At 35.4% G+C, this 20,065-nt stretch overlaps 1 protein-coding gene across 25 annotated transcripts; it reads right to left on the bottom strand.

Annotated features, from left to right (window-relative positions):
• Positions 1 to 3,848: 3,848 nt before the first annotated feature.
• Positions 3,849 to 12,438, bottom strand: LOC114258211 (triosephosphate isomerase, cytosolic). 25 transcript variants are annotated; one of them, XM_082924778.1, is made up of 10 exons: positions 9,766 to 12,438; positions 8,355 to 8,808; positions 8,108 to 8,213; positions 7,647 to 7,691; positions 6,868 to 6,935; positions 6,239 to 6,314; positions 5,998 to 6,130; positions 4,517 to 5,020; positions 4,248 to 4,425; positions 3,849 to 4,154 (listed from the first exon to the last, which is right to left on the bottom strand). In XM_082924778.1, the coding sequence occupies exon 1, from the start codon at positions 12,389 to 12,391 to the stop codon at positions 9,794 to 9,796; it is 2,598 nt and encodes an 865-aa protein (XP_082780904.1). In that variant the 5' UTR covers positions 12,392 to 12,438; the 3' UTR covers positions 3,849 to 4,154; positions 4,248 to 4,425; positions 4,517 to 5,020; positions 5,998 to 6,130; positions 6,239 to 6,314; positions 6,868 to 6,935; positions 7,647 to 7,691; positions 8,108 to 8,213; positions 8,355 to 8,808; positions 9,766 to 9,793. The 25 variants fall into 25 exon arrangements, with proteins under 25 accessions (XP_082780904.1, XP_082780898.1, XP_082780908.1 ...); XM_082924772.1 differs by having other exon boundaries at positions 4,616 to 5,020; XM_082924782.1 differs by having other exon boundaries at positions 4,616 to 4,714.
• Positions 12,439 to 20,065: the final 7,627 nt, after the last annotated feature.

Genomic DNA, 20,065 nt, shown 5'->3' with positions numbered 1-20,065 from the left:
CCTTAACGAGCCGAGCCTAGCTTGTTCATGAACAGCTCAGTTCATTTGCAGCCCTCTTATTCATTTTGTTTTGCTTAAGGACTAGCAAAATGTATTGAGGTCGCTTAAAGTACACTTATAGTCTTTGAATTTTTTCTATTTGGCAAAGATGATTTGTTTTGTACACTTGTACAAATTTGGCAAGCAACACACAAATTCAAGCGAAAAGTGGCACAAAAGCAGATTCTCCTCGCAAGAAGTGAAAATGTTCGGCCTGCTACCTCACCGCACGTACGGCCCACCATCACTCGAGCAGAAATTATGGGTGCTCGAGGAGCCCACCTAGGGATACGTGCGCATAATTTCAAGTTTGTTCTACTGTGAATAAAAATAGGAAAAGTAGGTTGTTCTAGGATTCCGAAGATTTGAAAAGAGATGAGGGGCTAAGATTTGGAAATGAGGGTTCTCAAGCTTCAAGAACATCTTGCATGGGGGTTTCTTCTTCTTTTATCTCTTTCCACTCCTCCATGAGTGGCTAGACTTCTATTTCTAGGGTTTTGATAAAATACTAGACAAGTAAAGAGGGTTTTCTTTTTGGTTTTTGATTATGTAATGGTATGAACAAGTTGTATGGTATTCAAGAAATTTTCAATTATATTTTCTATTATTTCTTCAAGTATTCTCCTTTCTGTGATTGTTGAATGCTTTCCATGCAATGATTTTCTGTTCTTTCATATTCAAGGTATGAGATGAACCATACTGCGAGGGACGAGTCGTTTTGCTACCCTAGTTTAGAGCGAAGGACTCGTGCTCTACTTGAGATGGTTCATGCCTATATGTTGAACATGATAATTCTCTTGATTAATGCTTCGAACTTGTTGTTGCAAAGTATTATTTGATTCAAGTTGTATAATTAATTTTCAAATTGAGACCTTATTTATATAACTAGTGGTGAATTCATTACCCTAGCTTTATCCCAAAAATCAATAACCCCAATTTCACTTTTAATTGTTAGGTTAAATTCTTCGTTTATTTTAGTTATTATTCGTTTATGAATCATCATCTTTTTAATCAAAATTAAATTAAAAATTTAACAATTAAATTAGTTTAATTTCACATTTGTCTATGTGGATTGATATCTGGACTTATCATTATTCTAAGGAATTTAGTACAATTTAGTGTTTATTTTTGGTATGTAAAATGACCCATCACATATTTGTTTTATTCATTATTGGGCGAATTGCACTAATAGTCTCTATAGTTTAGAGCTCGTATCACTTTGGTTCCTGACTTTTCAATTATGACATATTTGATCTTAAATTTTGAATATTGCTTCAACTAAGGACAATTGAAAATACCATTGCTCAATTTCAAGGGCAAAGTCATCAATTCAATAAAACAAAAACTAATTTGACAAGAATAAATGTCAAAAGAATATTTTAAAATTTTTAGAAATATTTTCTACCAACCAAAGATAAAATTATGTAAAATTAAAAAATCTTTTAGACATTTATTTATTTGTTTGTTTTTACCAAATTAATTTTTATTATGTGATGATGATCATGTAATGAGTGGTTGTTAGACTTTTAATATGTAATCAATATATTTAATATATGAAATGTTTTTAGTTTTGAATTTTTTTGATTTAATGGATCGGTTAAATAATGATATCAAATTTTTTGCCATATTTGACTTTTGAAAAAATAAAAACTAATTTAATGAAAATAAAAACAACCACCCATTACATGATTATCATCCAAACACATAATAAAAATTAATTTGGTAAAAATAAATAAATAAATAAATGTCTAAAAGATTTATCAATTTTACATAATTTTATTTATTAGTGGGTAGAAATAATTTTTAAAAATTCAAAAATATTTTTTTGACATTTATTTTTGTCATGTTGGTTTATATTTTTATCAAATTGATGACTTTACCATTGAAATTGAATAATAGTATATTCAATTGTCCTTATTTGGAGTAAAATTCAAAATTCAGGGTCAAATGTAGAACTGTAAAAATGGCCCGTGGCTCGGGATGGACCGGGCCTGGTTAGGCCCGGGCTCGAGCCCGAGCCCAGCCCGGAACCCTGGGCCCAAGCTTGGGCCATCATTTTAAAGCCTAGGCCGACCCTCAAAGCCCGCCCGAGCCCTAATGTCATTTTTTGTGAAAAAATAAAATAAAATTTTGGTGAAAAAAATTTAAAAAAATGCCCAAGCCCGAACCCAGGCCCGCCGACCCGACCCGCCGACCCGTCCAAGGCTCGAATACTTCCTGGGCCTAGGCTTAATTTTTTGGCCCGTGGACCAGCCCGACCAGAATTTTAGCGAGAGCCCGTGAGGCCCGACATGGGCTGGCCCGAGCCAAATTTACACCTCTAGTCAAATGTGTCACAATTGAGAAGTTAAAGACCAAAATGATACGAGACTCAAACTATAGGACCGTTAGCATAATTTGCCCTTCATTTTATGAGATGAGAGGTAGAGAGGAATATTGGTGTTTAGTTGTAAATGGTTAACTGTTTACTAAGTATGAATAAGAAAGATAGGGATTTAGTTGTATGATTCAAATTTTCTAAATTCTTAAATTATTATTTTTACCCATTAGATTAACTTTTCACTGTTGTTGATTTGCGAATATTGTCTCCAATTAGATCATATGAACTGAAATAAGAAACAAGAAATGGATGCAACTAATAATTTAGGAATGAAGTAAAAAAAACGTGACTATAGCTTACTGTATAACAAAATATGAAAATTTTAAAAAAAATTCATTGATTATAATTTGTATTTTTTGTATTTGGTGAATTTATTTTTCACAAATATTATACTTTTTAAATATATCTATATTAGATGTATTTAAGAAATAAAAAGTTTGCGTAAAATATTAAAAAAATTCACTACAAAAAAAAAAAAAAAAAAAAAAAAAAAAAAAAAAACACACAATTTTTTGAAGAGTGAATTAAACCAAACAAGGTAAATACACTACAACAAAATTGAATTTTTACGGCTTACAATACATGCCGTAAAACTCTTTCACGGCATACACACAAATGTCGTTATATGATGTCGCAGAAAGTTGAACGTCATTTACGGCACGCAAGTAAAATTGTAAAATGTAATAAATTAAACATCAATGACATACTTTATATGTCGTATATAATTTTTTACGACATTTTTGTCATGCCATAAATCATCATACTTTCCATGGCATAATTTTGCATGCCGTAGAAAGTTATTTTTAATATATTTATTGCATACTTTGTATATTGTATATAGTATTTTACGACATTTTCTTGCATGTCATAAATCATCACTTTTCACGACATAATTTTATATGTCGTAGAAAGGTCATTTTTAATATATTTATGACATACTTTGTATGTCGTATATAATTTTTTACGACATTTCTTACATGCCATAAATCATTATACTTTTTAAGGCATAATTTTGCATGCCGTAAAAAGTTATTTTTAATATATATATACACACACGCATAAGAACATAACCTTGCCTAGCCGTATGCACATCCAAACAAAGGCAGTAGCTTATAAAGTGCGGCAACATGTGAACAAACCAAGCAATTTGCTTATAAACTTAAAGTCCTAAATCTCCAAGGCATTAGCATTTTTTGGTAACACTGTTGAAAATATTTCAATTAAATTTGGCTCTTGACCAAGTTAGCTAGACTCATGCAATGAAATATGTTAGCATTTTCACTTCCATCATCTAATCTAACCTACATACAGATACATCTCTAAAATACTGAGACAATGAATCTGCACTTCTTCCCTACAAGATAAATGTGTCAGTATACTTAACTAAGCAAGAACTTGCAGATTTTAACAAAAGAAAAATCAAACCAAATTTACTGCTGAATTTTCCACTAAGATTAAAATTTCAGTATTGGCAAATTCCCTTTATTTTGTATCTCAACATCACTGTCAACAAACATACACCAGTTTTGTCGTGAAACTAGAATTATGTACATCTATAATAAAAGATAAATAAATAAAAAAAAATTAAAAAAAAAAAAGAGTAACCTATGTCCCCTACTTTTTGGAAGCCTGCAGAGATGGCACCATCATTCTCTGAAGCAGTGAGTTCATGCTCAACCTTTTCAAGACCTTTACTCACAGCTTGCATTTCTTCAGCTAAAGACTTCAATTGGATCTGGCCATTTGATATGCAGATGGAACAAGCAATAAATTGTACAAATGAACTACAGACACCCCATTCACATATTACATTAAGAAAAATGCAAACCTTAGGGGCTGCTTCCAAATGAACGAGATCCTTATCAAAACCCAGCAACTCTGGCATCTTCTCGGCAATGAGCTAATGAAGACAGGAAAGCAATTGACATACTTGGGACAGTAATGCATCAATGTCATTTTATTGTTCCTTGCAAAGGAGGACATCAATTTGAATCCTATGGTAGATCCTGAAATACAAAGGAGGACATCAATGCCAAAAGCTTTCCACCAAACAAAATATTACAGATCATAACATACTTCAATCTCACAGAATAATACCTCAAGAAGTGCCTTGGTTCAATGCACTCTAAAACCCAACAAATTGAGAGAGAGAGAGAGAGAGAGAGAGAGGGGGGGGGGGGGCGCATGGGAGTGTACCTTCAGCATTGTCATTTCTTCTTTTGTAGGACAAAATTTAATGAGATTTTCTACTTGATCAATGTCCAGGGATGAAGAATCCAAAGCCAGAGCAGCATTCTGGAAATAAAGCAATTCAGTTCCTCTATGTGTATACAAATTCCCACACAAACAGAGTGCCAGACTCTAACAGTTGAAGTTGGAGAAGAGCAGTGGCTTCATGGCTTCTTCTCTGCCAAATTGCCCGCCATTTGAGTTCACCACCAAGTATTACTGAAGCACGGGGGACAGTTGTGTGAGACAGCAGTTTCTTTGGAGGGAAAGCAGTTTTAAATCAAGGTGTTGGGTACTCTGTTATTCTTGGATTTGGGGCCTTCTTTGCTGTCTTCACCTCCTTCCTGGTATTACCCCCTTCCTATCTCTGCACTGTATTATTATTCATAGGGTTTGCACTTGTAATTAGTGGCGATATTGAATAAACCTACTATTTGGAGAATTGTGTCTCATAAAAGTCTTAACATCAAGAGGATTTGGGGTTTAGCAGAAATCATGATTCCCGATGGGCTTTAACAAGAAGGCTCAAGCAACATTGAAAGGTTGTCCATCTCAAAATTCAGTTGAACTCTCTCAACAGATCAGAAATAGCCAAACTGGTACAGGTAACAAGGCTCAAGCAACATTGAAAGGTTGTCCATCTCAAAATCCCAATCTAATTTGGCAATTTTTACTGATGTTACTTTTATTTTGCCATTGCTATGTCTATGTAAATATATAGAAAAGATGTTGGCAATTTTTACTGATGTTACTTTTATTTTGCCATTGCTATGTCTATGTAAATATATAGAAAAGATGAGCTGCTAAGATTGCCAGTGGAGGTGAAGTCTGATAATGATCTAGCAGCAGCTGCTGCTGAAGCTGCTGATGGAAGGCCAGTCTACTGCAGAGATAGGTTTTATCGTGCATTAGTAGGAGGCCAATTCTCAGCTGAATATAAACCCTAGCCCCTAGTTCGTTCCATTTTTCTCAGATGATTCAACCATAAGGTGAACAAGTTGTTCTAAAAATTTTAGAGCGAATCCCCTATAGTTCTACTCTACATAAGAGAGAAGTAAAATAACTTAACATTCAGGTCAGCTTCATTTAGAAAACCAAAAACCCATTGACTCAGATTCTAGGAACCTTGTGGCAAATCAAGTTATGGAAGTATTAGCATCAGAAATAAAGAGGAACCTTAACCCACGCATGCAAGGCTACAGGTCCGAGCAAAAAGAGTGGTAGTGTGCATTCATAAGCTTATTTCACAAGAAAACAAGAGAGGCAACTGATATCCACAAATAGACAATATACAAAAGTGTTTTAAAGTATGCTGCTTAAGTTTTTATAAACAGCATTGAAATAAGTACCTGAAATTGCCTTAGTTTGCGCAGCAACAACATCCTTGGTAGATCCTGATTCTCGCTGCTCAAGAGTCTCTCCAATACAAGCAATTACCTTCAAACCTTGAGAAAGAGCATATGCAACCTTATCTCCAACAAACTGAAATGAAAATGTCCCAAATTATGAACACGTGAAATAATAATCAACAACACAGTTGGCATCATCATAAACGAATAATCGTTGCACCATGAATGAAACAAGGGTTACCTCATTTGATTCATTTAACAAGAGCCCTCCTCTCAGAATGACCCAAGGAATGCCCATATTGACAAGCATCTCTACACTGCACATTCAAAAGAATCAATTTAAATTTTTTGCATTGAAGAAATTTGAAGGACATGATAGATGCTCAGCGTTGAATATGAATAAATCCACAAGATAGAAAAGGCTAGCTAAAAGGCAAAGTCGAAGAACTGATACCAAGCACTATTAAATGAAATGAAACATATGACATAACAGCAATCACTAAGACAATAATAATAACTAAAATGTTAGTGTTCCCTATTTATCAATAATTGCCGTTTATAACTTTTTTCCACCATTTCTTTTAGCAATTAACAATAACCCAATATGCAAAGCAGTATAACAGAAAGAACAACCCAATTTTAATACTGTCAGCAAAAGCTACCACGCAACAACAAAGGCACCAACAAGTTTGTTTGTCCATGCCTTTTTTTTTTTTTTTTTTTTTTTTTTTTTTCCTTTTTTTTGAAAAATTACATTGTTTAATATGTTTTACACAAAGTAGATTATGATAATATTGTGAACCTCAGTTTCAAATGCAAATATCATTGAAATGTAACAGTCAATTTTGGGAAAATGAGGCAACAGCATACACCTAGCAGTAATGATCAATACGTTCCAAAAGCCAAAAGTCTGTTGGGAAAAAGATATCAGCATCACCCTGCAATGGAAATTAGGAAAATGTATCCATCAGTCCTTCTTTTGCATTGTTAATACAATTATCTACAATCCTATTTTTTTTAATTTTGATTCCATGTAGGTTTAATATTTTTTACATTTAAATTACGAAGTTGTCAGAGAACTTTCTCAATTTCCATCTTAGAATTTACCACACAGTTGAGAAAAATGGTTGAATGAATAATTTTAACGAAATATGATGGCTCAGTTTCAGTTTTCAAGGTGCAACAAAACTTGTAGTTATTGAAAGTTTCAAACGCAATTACATAAATTTTGAACATTGATATTATAGGAATTTTTCTCATGAAATGTACCACGTGGAATGTCTTGATGGATTTTTCTACTACTATGATTAGAGTATGAAAATGGCATACTCAAGTGATAGTTTGAACCATGATATACTCTTTTATTTAATTTTTGTAGTTGATTAAACCAAAAAAAAAAGCTGGAAACAAAGCCATAAGTGATATTGATATGCTAGGAAGAACGAGCATTTTAAGTATCTCAATGAGAATGGGCAAAGTTAGAACAAAACTAACTGCTAGTGGAGTTTTGAACTTGTCAGAAACTAATAGCTAGCTGCAAAATGAAAAGCTTAAGTATTCAGTACATCTCTCTCTCTCTCTCTCTCTCTCTCTCTCTCTCTCTCTCACACACACACACACACACACACACAGAGGAGATAGAGTTGTACCTTTGCATTTAAATAACTGCTGTAATATGAACTGTTGCCATTTTTCTGCAGAGAAAGAAGTTAAACAATGGCACAAGAACTTGTCAGACTGTTAGTCATATTTGACAAGCTTACCTACAATTTAAAAATGATAAACTAAGCAAATTGTCAATGGTCAAATGAGATGATTTGGATGACTTCATTACTGGTTCATCAAGTACCACCTAGCAATCAAAAGGTCACATGGGCACATAAAGGGCACAAACTTGAACATTGCACCCTTCTATTTGTTATGGAGCAGCATCTTACATGTTTTCATATTAATGTGACAGCATTAAGTCCTAATTGAATTACACTGTTGCATTCACCATGCAGGACACTTATGTTAGATTATTTGGGGCAAGCATTCAAAATTTAAAAACAAATAAAAATAAACATGAGGCAATACACCAAAATTACACAAAGACATGGAAAGAATGTACCTTGGTTGAAACCAATGCAGCTCTTTCACCTGGTACTTTCACATCAGGAAGGAAACTGAAATCTGATGCAATCAAAGACATCTTTGGCAGGAACTTCTAGAAGTTTCTGAATGTTTGAGGAAGTGAATTTTGCAATAAGTAAACTTGAATTAGAACAAAAGGAAATACAGAGCATGTAAAACTAACCATTATTAACTGAAATACAATATATTGAAGACCAGTATGCAACTAATAAATAAAGCAATACCTTCTGCTTCTGTTCTTCAGTCAGAGTACCAGTCATGGTCACATCAAGCATATTCATAGCCACTTGTGCAGTTTGGCCTCTTTCATGATCTATAGGATTGCCTTCGTCTTTGACTAATACTGCATCAACAGAGCAAGCCTGCTCTAATGTACCATTGCTCTTTTGTTGCAATCCGCTATCTTCAATTTCAGGATTCACAAGAATCACGTCTGAATCTTGAACTGATGCTAGCTGAGATATCACTTTCTCCAAGCCTCTCCTCTAAAGGATATGAAGAAAACCCATTTAAAACATTTGACTGGGAAAGATTCAGGAGTTTGTTTAGTCTACCACTTTTATCAGATGATGTGGCTTCCACCCATGCTAAACCTTTTGAAGGATTGAGGGTAACATTGACATCTTTCAAAAGAGGATGGCGGCCTTTTAAAAGTCCAAGTTCCACAACTGCAAGCCACTGCACATACCACATGCATACTCATATCATTGACAGTTGCACAAGTGACATTTACATTGGCCAAAATCCTAATATACCACTATCAAACATGTCCATTCCATATCAATAAAACCTGAAGATCACATGGTGATGGTGGCGAGATCAGTATCACACATGCAGACACACATCATTCAAACAATACCAAGATAACTGAAATAGGCATAAAATGAAATTCTTGTAACTAATAAATTACTGATAAAAATAAGCTAAGTGTTAACCCACTATAATTAGGAGAGGTCAATGTAAATTCACCTAACCAAACACTCATTTTCTTATTCATTATTTGAAGTAGAGAGAAATGTGGGTGTTTGGTTTTCTAAATTATAAAATTATTTTTTTAACCATTAGATTAGATTTTTAGCATTAATGATTTGATAAATTGTCTCCAATCAGACCATATGAACTGAAATCATGAACAATAAAGACTAAATAGATGCAATTAATAATTTAAAAGCAAAAATGTTAGAGACTCCAAAAATTCTACCAAAAGTTCTACCAAATGTCTCACATGGGTGTAGAATGTGAGACATTTGGTAGAATTTTTGGTAGAATTTTTGGGGTGTCTAACAGCAATCATTTAAAAAAAAAAAAAACAGAAAAAGTATCTATAGTTTAGGGTATTAATGTAAATTTCAAAAAAAAAAAAAAACTATTAAAAAGGTGTCCAGGTCTTATACCTTTTTCAATTGCAGCTATTAGAGTGAATAACAAACCTTTATTTTCACTACTCATTTATTACGTCCATGATTTTATTTTTTTAATTTTTCGCATGATGATTTCCAATCAAGTGCTTTGCATAAACATCAAAGGAAATAAACTAGCTTTATTATGTATGATACAAATAAATTGCTAACCATAACCAAGCCATAGTTTTTCATGATCAAGCAAAAGAATACAGAAAATCATTGTAGTACTTACCAAAGGACACCACTTGCATTGGCTAATTTCACCTTCCTCTGTTTCTGTGAGCATGCTTTTTAAATCTCTTTCTGCTTTCGTTTCGTTCACCTTCAATAATCCTCACAAGCCATTGAGGTTTTCCTTTAGAGAACATAACATATCCCATAACAAGTCCCCATACCAGCCCACATCCATAACCCGGCAATATGACATACCAATTGAATCCACTTGAAGAATACGTATCATCTTCTTGTTGTGGTGGCCTAGGGTCGCTGCATGTATTTGACAATGGAGGTCCACATAATGCCAAGTTACCAATATAGGAATCATCTAAAAATGTATCAAATTGGTTGCCTTGTGGTATCGGTCCTATTAGTTGATTTTGCGAAAGGTTGAAGACTGCAAGGGATTTCAAATTATTTAATTGTCGAGGGATCTCTCCAGTGAGTTTGTTGGAAGAGAGGTCTAACCATTCGAGCATTGCCAAATTAGCAAGAGATGTTGGTATATGACCTGTAAGGCTATTGTGAGATAAGTTGAGCCCTCGGATTGAATTTAACTTTCCAATGATCTGTGGAATCTGACCTTCGAAATTGTTTTTTGACAAATCAATTACAGTGAAAATGGTTAGGACTTTTGCCATTTCTATGGTTGATCCTTTGATTACCATAGTCAAACAATCATGATAATGATATGCATACAGATACATAGAACCAACAACGGACTTCTCTATGTATTGCAATTTAAAATTGGCTTCTATGACATTCATCATTGCATTGAAATTCTTGAAATATGTTTTTGGCAGTGGACCAGTAAAATAATTGTCTGACAAATCCATAACTCTCAAGTTAAGGAAGGGAAATTTGGCTTTGGAAGCTGGCATAGGTCCATGGAATTTGTTAGAACTCAAAATTAGAACTTGCAACCAACGTAGTTTTTCCAACCAAAATGGAAATTTGTCAAAGAACTTGTTACATCCAAGATCTACCACTCGTAGCATTTTGCAATTGACTAAAGATTTTGGTACTGTACCCTCAAATCCATTTCCATTAAGGTTGATAATTTCGAAGGAATTTCCCTTTACAAATGTATTAGGAATGGTGCCAGAAAAATTATTCTTCCGCAGATCGAGCACAGAGAAATATGTGCTGAAGTTTCCTAAACATTGTGGAATAGAACCATTAAAGCTATTACTAGACAGGACAAGTAATCGAAGGGAAACTGCATGACAGAGCATGTCTAGCTCACCACTGAAGTTATTTGATGAAAGAATGAGACTAGTAAGGTTCACGAGTTTGAAGGTTGAACTTGGAAACCTACCATATAGGCTGTTATTGCTCAAATCAATAGCAATTAAATCAGTGGATTTGAACTCTTTTACATGACCAGTCAATTTGTTGTTACTGAGGTTGAAGTAACACAATGCTGGTAAGCTAAAGACCCAAGATGGAAGAGGTCCTGTTAGCTGATTATTCGACAAATCTAACTCAACAAGTGATGTTAGGTTTGCAACCAATGATGGGAATGGACCGCTGAAGTTATTTGAACCAACATATAAATACATAAGACTTTTTGCATTAGGTAAAAAATCTGCGATTTTACCTTCAAAATTATTACACTGAACTCCCAATTTGACGAGATTTCCAAGGTTTGAAAGTGAAGATGGGAGCATGCCAGTGAAATTGTTAGATGAGATGGCTAAACGAGTCAGTTCCGTAAGGTTTCCGAGCGACGTCGGGATGGATCCATAAAATTTACAACCAGCGGCATACAACGTTTTCAAGGACTTCAAATTCCCAATTGAGTCGGGTAGTTCTCCAGAGAAATTAGTGCTTATAAGCCGCAAGTGCTGGAGAGGACTGCTCGAGTTTATAAACTCGGGAAAATAACCAGTGAGAGCAAGATTATACGATATATGCAGCTCAATCAGATGTGGTAAATGGAATACTCCGTCAGGAAATTTTCCAAGCAATCCACACGAACTAAGATCGAGAAGTGTTAAAGAAGTCAGATTGAGCAAGGAATTCGAAACCACTGAAGATATGTTTACATCTCCAAGATTAAGTTCTCTTACCTTGGTCAAGTTTTGAACTAGTAATTCAAATCCCGGTTCTTCCAACCTCAAATCATAATTTCCAGAGAGATCAAGCGAGATCAATTTGCTCAGGAAGGAGACTTCTATAGGAACTTTGCCAGAAAAAACAGAGGCAGAGAGGTTGAGGTGTGTCAATCTGGTTAATCGACGAAATTCAGATGAGATTCGAGACTTGCCAAAGTCATTGAAAGCAAGGCTGAGCCTTTGGAGATGAGGAAAGTAGTAGAAGATGGTGGTATTGGGGTGGATGGTGCCGTTGAGCCAGCTGCAAGTGAGGTCGAGGCCAATTACTTGACTTGTGTTGTTGTCACACTCGACCCCATCCCATGAGCAACAATCAGAACCCTCCTTCCACGACTCCATCTTCGGGTAAGAATGGATTCCGACAGAATAACAATGATCGGAAGCAGATTTATCGAAGGAAAATTGTTGCTTAAATTGGAGCAATGCAGAGCTCTGTTCTTGAGTGCAGAGTTGGGCATGCAAACAAGTAATCTGGGAAAAACAAAGAAACAAAGAGAGGTGAAAGAGTTGATTGTTAGAGACCATCTTTGCTTGTAATGCTTGCTGACTATTAACAGGGGAGAGGCCAAATGCTTTATAGGCAAATGTAGGTGACTTTGACTGGTCAGTCTTCATTGATGTCTGCAGAGCTGGACCCATAATGCGTGTTCACGCCATAAATGTTGATCATAATCAACAGCTTAAATTGATATATGAATTAAAAATTTGAGACATCTACGGTGTATATACTTAAAAAGAGAATATATCACAACATAATATATATAATATAATTATAATATTTTGTAATAAAGATTGGAGCATATTGTAATTTTTATCACTGAATTGATTCGTAACATTTCTTACCATAAATAATTTGTAACATTTACACTACACCGTTCATAATATAATCATAATAATATATAATTTTGACTTTTGAATGTATATCATAAATTTGTTTATTCATAAATTTTAGACAAAATGACATAAGACACTCACCACAAATTATGTGACTTTTGTTGTAGGAAATCGTAATTTTGTTATGACAAAAAGGTGAGTGCATACTAGCATTTTCTTAAAAATTGTGTGAATTACTAGCAACTTTTTTAAATAAGGATCACTACATATCACTTGTTCTTTTCTTTTTTTTTTCATATTTTTATATCACCAGCCAAGATACATGACAAGGTATCATTTGTTTATATTAATTTCTTAATAATTATCTTCAAATAAAGTGTCTATTAATAAGTATTTGGCAACACAAAATGATACTAATAGATAATCTGCAAGATATAACGTTTCTCTTTTTAAAAGGTATCATTTGTTTATATTAATTTTTTAATAATTATTTTCAAATAAAGTAACTATTAATAAGTAATTGGCAATACAAAATGATAATAGATAATATGTAATATATAACATTTCTCTTTTTAAATTCACTTATAGGGCAAGTAGTTAGTAAGTGAGAAACCATAGATAAAATGGACTTTAAAAAAAGTTGGAGCAAGGAAAAATTCTCTCCAGTCCAATTTTTGGATTAGAAGATATTGTTTGGACCTTTGGGGTCTATTACAAATCTAATTTTAGAGATGTAAGTTGTTCATCTTGTATGCTTTATTTAGTCAAAAATTTAAAAAATTGATATGATAATGGAAGCTACATCAATTTATGAACTTTTTTTTTTTTTCCTCCTCTCCTAAAGGAACATTTAAGAGTTGATTATGAGACAGCATAGTTGATTAGATCCCATATTTGGAAAAATTATTTGATACTTCATGGGTGCTGCCTATCTATGCTTCTCAATAATCATCATACATCATATCCCTTACTATTTCGTAATTACTCAACATAAAATCATGAATTCCACCTTCTATACAAAAAATTTAAAAAACACCACATCACCATGCCAGTACTACCAAATAACTTCTCTCATATTGTGACAACCCTCACCTCTGATTAGTGCTAATCTCTGATTGAGCATGATAAGTAATTGAACAGACTGAAATTCTGAACTGAATGCATAAGTATGTTGTTTAATTGCATTTCTATCTATTAGTCATTAAATGATTTGTTCACGTTTTATCTTTGAACTGCGAATTGAAAGCCTTATCGGCGACCGATTCAGAAATTGTTCGGTATTTTATGCTAATTAGAATTTATGTGATTTTATGGTAGGTTTAATTAAAATTCGATTTGGAATGATTAAATTAGATTAAATAACATTAAATTACATTAGATTGTGTTATTACCATATTGCCATTAGTGGGCCACTTTTTGTACCATTGTTTGGAACTCAATTCATATCATTTGATGCACCATTATTCAGCCATTTTCTTAGACCCAACCGAAAGAGAGAGAGGGAGAGTAGGAGAAATTGGTTTCATCAAAAGTTTTGCTTGGAAACTTAGAAGATTTGAAGGGAATTTGCAAAATTGAGCTTGTATACTTTGAATTTAAGACCTAAGGTAGAGATTTCATCCTCTCATTTGTACATTTGAGTTATTCTTGCATGGTTCATGGGATTATTGGAGGTTAGAGTCAAGAATTGGTTTAAAGTGTTGAATTAAGAGTCCATTCATGCATGCATGTACATATCCTTGGAATTTGAGGTTGTTTTCATGAGAATTTCAACATGCATGTCCATATTTTAGTTGTAGTCCATGAATTCACCATAGTTTTGAGCTTAATCTTACATTTGATCAAGTTTTAGAGCACTAGAGTTCATAAGAGTTCAAGCATGTTATGTTTTTACATAATTCATGAAAAACTTCTTTGAAATGGTGTTCAATTGACTCACCCTTGGGCTTTGATTTTACAAATTGATCTTCAAAACATGTTATGTTGTTGGTTTCCAAGAGTTTTCCAGAAAATTGGCCCAAAAAGTTGAGTTTTGAGGTGTTGAATGCTTGGTTTGAGCTTGGGTGGCAAACTGGAAATTTCAAATTTTGGCTTTCACGCTCGAGCGACCGTCTTTTGTTCAGAGCTCCGCTCGAGCGAAGGAATGCTCGCTCGAGCGTAGATTGCAAGCTCTCAGATTTTTGGTGCACGTAGACGCACGCTCGAGCGATGAGACCTACGCTCGAGTGAAGGATGTGTCTTACGCTCGAGCGAGCATCGAGCGGGGATTTTCAATGTCACGCCCCAAACTCGCCCCTAAAAGTTTGGGCATGATCTATTCAGAAACGGACATCTAACCTGATATACATAATGTACGTGGCCTTAACGGAAGCATTAAATATCAAAAAAAAATAACAGAACAAACTCCATTGAGCTACTACTACTACTACTACTACTATGCCAGGATCATGAACGTCATAACAGACAAATAAAATCCAAAACATACATTTGAGCATTGGTTCTATACATATACATATACAGGCCCAGCCCTATGATTGGGCGTATAACAAAAAAAAAAACATTGTGGAAGAAAGTGTTATACACATTTCAACCTTAGGCCAATAATTAAAGTGCAATGCCAAAAGTTCGCCAAAACTTCACAAAAATATGAGTGGCTTCATCTAGGGCCTGGACACATAAAGGTTGACAAAAGAGGACGAGTGTCATGGATTAGGACTGACCACTTGGTTGGTTACCTACAGAAACAGACATAACACAGGGTGAGCCAAGCTCAGTGAATAGTAATACTTTTATAAGCTGATGTTCAACTTAAATCATAATACAAATCAATGCGTATGTAAATGCAGAGAATACATGTTTAATCTGATTCTGTATTAATTTTAGAACGGCCTTGGGCCCAATCTTGAAACATAATGGCTTTAAGCCCTTGAACGGAGTGGCAATAAGTCCTTGAACATATTGGCATTAAGCCCTTAAACATGTTGGCATTGAGCCCTTGAACATGCATGTATGAACCCAAGAGGTGTTTCACACGGATTCTAGAGGTGACTCACATCGTAGCACTTAGTTCCGTGTAGCACTTTGTTTCATACCATAACAACTTAAACGGAATGGCCATAGGCCCAGATATCTTCAGAGCAAACTGATTTCAGCGTCTTACAAAATTCCGTAGTCGTATGCAAGTAGTTTCATCCTTCCCATTAATTATTCTCATTCTTTGAATCATTCACGTAGTTACATAATTAACAGAATTAACAGAATGCTAATGGAAAACATTAGCTGTAGTAAAGCGTACTACTACTCACAGTGTTGTGACGACGTGCTAGTTCCTCCCGGAGTGTGTCCTGCACACATTCATACCTTGCAAATTAGTTCATTCTCTTTGTTGAATATCAAATGAATTTTACACACATTAATAGGCATAAATTACAAATTCTAAAAATATCCGAGGGTCCAACACGCAAAACGGAGCAAACAATTTTTCTCAGCATGGGCCGCACGTGCGGCTGTGAGCCCCGCACGTGCGGCAAAGACTCCCACATGTGCGGCAGTAATGCCCCGCACGCGCTTTTTAGACAGAACCCAAAGTGCCAAAATCCTTCATTTCCCGCACGTGCGGCCATGACCCCCATACGTGCGGCGATTCTGCATAATTCCTGTCCAAAATTTTCAGCAAAATCCCATTTTTTGGTAAGTTTATAAGGCTTCAAGGGGGTTCTCAAAACATGTTAATAGGATGCATAACACATAACAATCCAACTAAATTAGATCTCTACTTCTTAAAATTCACAACATAACTCAATTCCATGTTATTTCCATTAATTCTTAGGATTCATAAACACAACTCAATTCCCTCTTTACACACCCATAGATATGTATACACTTAACCATTTATTCAACAATTGAGCTCAAGCATATCAAGGAGAATGAAATGTAATTTCCTTTACATGGTTCACATTAACACAACTACAACATAAAGAAAGACATTTATTCAAGTCTTTAGGTGCCATAAACACACACACACACACACAAGCCTTAAGTTGCATGAATACCCAAGGAATTCCTCATCCATAAGCAAGAAAGAAGTTAACCATACCTTGAGCTTTACAATCCCTAACACTCTCTCTTAATTCTTCAATCTCCTCCTTGTAGAACTTCCTCCTTTCCCTAATTCCCCTTTCCTAGCCTCTTTTTCAGGATATTTTTATGAGATGAAGTCCCAAGTCAATGGGTAAAGAGCATAGATATTTACATATATAAAAGAAAAGTGAATAAGACGAAAACCAATCAGTTTAATCATTCCTAATCAAAATTTCACAGAAAATCTTGTTAAGACCTAAAAATCATGCTGACTTCAAATGTAAAATCAATTTATGGTAATTAAGCCTCTAAGGCTTTCAATTTCTGGTTCAAACATTATAATTGTAACAGATGTTTTCCTTATTAGACAGATATACATCCATAATCATAGGATTCACTTAAATAATCTCAATTTCTTATAGAAGTTCACAGTAAGCATTTGAAAGCACAAAATAAGGACTGAACATATATCAGATTCGTATGGGAGGGTCGGGTTATTACATTCAACATCTAGCACTTTTTGTATTTTTACAGACTGCTCGAGCGAGGAAATCCACACTCGAGCGACCCCACTGTTTTGACAAGCTCGCTCGAGCGAAGAAAGCCACGCTCGAGCGAGACCCCTGTTTTCTGAAAAATTCTGAAGAGTGTTTTAAAGTATATTTTTGCATCCTCATCCCATCCTAGGCATTCCTAGGCCAAGTTTAAGGCATCTTAATGAGGATAGTGTTATAGAACCACACCAAGTATAATTAGGGGCTAAGTTGTTAATCCCGAGTGTGTGTTCGTTCTGCAATTGTAGGGTTGGCATCCGAGGACGCTCGTTAGCTTGTCTATAGCCTAGTGCTCTGTAAGTAACAATGTTGTAAAGATATGTTCAATTATGATTATTTTCTGAATGATCAACTGTTCTGCTTACTGAAACGTTATTGTTTAATGAATGAATGTTTGTCCTATTTGTAAACTATATTCGTGGCATCCATAACAATTTACTGCTACTGTACTGTTATTGCTACTGTCACAGAGATCTCTATCGGTTCCCATATTTGGAACCACTACTGTTACTGTTATGATGGCCATCAACTGACTGTTCGGTCTGTTAAGACCTACTGTACTGTTTTGCTATGGGATATACCACATATGACTGCTATGGTTTCTAAGTGACTGATATGACTGTTTAATTACTGAAAGGACATTCATTCTTAACCTCTTTACATAACTGTTATTCACTGGGCTTTAGCTCGTTGTTTATATATATATATATATATGTAGGTGTCCAGGCACCGGACCGGAGCTAGGAGTGTCAAGTTAGCTCTTGTTTTGTCAAGCCAACCTTTGTGCCTCGCCTCGAGGTTCCATGTCCGTTCAAGCCATGGCTGTTTTGGGGTATTCGGATTCACCCTTCTGTTTCTATTTTGTAATAGAAGTATAAGACTTGATTGTACAGTTATAGTTAGGGATTTGGTCCCTGACATGGATGTTTGTGTATATGTCGCATGTACATATGTTTTGGTTATTAATGTGGCATTTTTATAAAAAGTCTTTTTGCATTCAGACTGTCACAGCTCATTGGACATCTTTTTTTTACTATTTTGGCTTCCGCCAGCCCCTTTACTCTGTATTACTGTCATTACTGTTAAGCAGGCCTTCGGTAATCACGGATTACTAGCCGGTTGTGATGCTAAACCCATAGAGGCGGGTTTGGGTCATGACAGAGTGGTATCAGAGCGATATCAAAGCACGAGTTATACCGTACACACGTGTCCAAATGAGCTATAAGATGTCCTAGAAAAGTGAATAGGGCATTGCATGAGCATTGAAAAAGTGTGTGTGGCCATGACATGAACATATGTGCTAATGTGCTAATGTGTTTAAGTAAGTAAATCCTATGTTTATGAGTACTGTATTGCATATAGTGAAATGGATAATGCAAGGAATGCCGATGAATCTGAATCATCTGAGGCCAGAATGACAAGGTTAGAAAGAACAATTGAACTGTTGATCGAAGCTCTAAGGCAATAGCAGAACCAACAGCCCTCACCTCCTCCAGTACAACCCGAATAAAATGTTAATGATGATATAATTGCTTTGACACAGAAGTTCAGCAAAATAAAACCACCATCATTCTAAGGAGGCCTTAAACCACTAAAGGCCGAAACATGGGTTCTCGAAACTGAGAAATTATTTGAAGTGTTTCCGTGTTTAGAGGCACACAAGGTGTTACTGGCTACCTTCACTATACAAGAAGAAGCTAGGCGGTGGTGAATGCTTGTCCGTGATGCAAATACTGTCATGACTTGGGCTCAGTTTAAAGAGTCCTTCTTTGAAAAATACTTTCCCAGTGTGTCCGAGACCGCAAAGTGACTGAGTTTGAACAGTTGAAACAGGGCACCATGTCAGTAGCAGAATATGAATCTAAATTCACTGAACTCGCCAGATATCACCACACACGGTGGATACTGATTACAAAAAGGCCAGGAAGTTTGAAGGCAGCCTTAATGTCGAAATACTGGACCGAATCAACGTCTTGAAACTGTTTAAATATGTGGATGTTCTTAACCGAGCAATAATAGCTGAGTCGAATATCGAGGCATTGAAACAGACTGAAATACCAGCGTCTGAGTGGCGCGGTAAGAGACGGGGCTTTAAGTTTAAGAAAGGCCGGAACAGTTCATTGAATAAGAAGCAAAATACAGGGTCAACAAACAGTTCTAGTCAGGGAAGTGGTTCCATACCACCCTGCTCTGAATGTGGAAAAAGGCACAAAGGGGTTTGTTATAAAATTTCTAGTGCTTGTTACAGGTGTGGCAAGGTGGGCCACATGGTCAAAGATTGCCCTTCCACTTCTCAAGGCAATAGTAAAGCTGCAGCTAGCGCCGTAGCATCAACTGTTGCACCTAAACCCAACCCCAAAGCTACTGGAAAGGAGCCTGTGAGGTAAGGTCGGGTGTTTGCACTCGTGTCGGGAGATGTGCAGAATATCAAGACCGTTGTGTCAGGTACACTCTCAATCTGTGCCCAAAATGCTTATGTTCTGATTGATTCGGGGTCTACACATTCATTTGTCTCGCATGCTTTTTCTCGAAAATTAAATAGACCACTGGAACCCCTGAATTATTTGTTAGCTGTATCTTCACCCGCTAGGGGATCCATGACTTGTGCTTGTGTATATCTTGCATGTGAGATTGTTATTGGGGATGTGCATTTGTATATTGATTTACTGCCATTGAATATTGACCATTTTGATATAATTTTGGGAATGGATTGGTTAACAAAATACCATGC

This window comes from Camellia sinensis, chromosome 4 (genome assembly GCF_055761805.1).
Source record: "Camellia sinensis isolate YWXY chromosome 4, ASM5576180v1, whole genome shotgun sequence".
Lineage (NCBI taxonomy): Eukaryota > Viridiplantae > Streptophyta > Magnoliopsida > Ericales > Theaceae > Camellia > Camellia sinensis.
The sequence above is the reverse complement of the archived record's forward strand: the minus strand, read 5'-3'. Positions and strand labels throughout refer to the sequence as shown.

Coding starts and splice junctions, on each gene's coding strand:
- LOC114258211 (XM_082924770.1), bottom strand. CDS start 12,391: ATGGTCTCTAACAATCAACTCTTTCACCTCTCTTTGTTTCTTTGTTTT.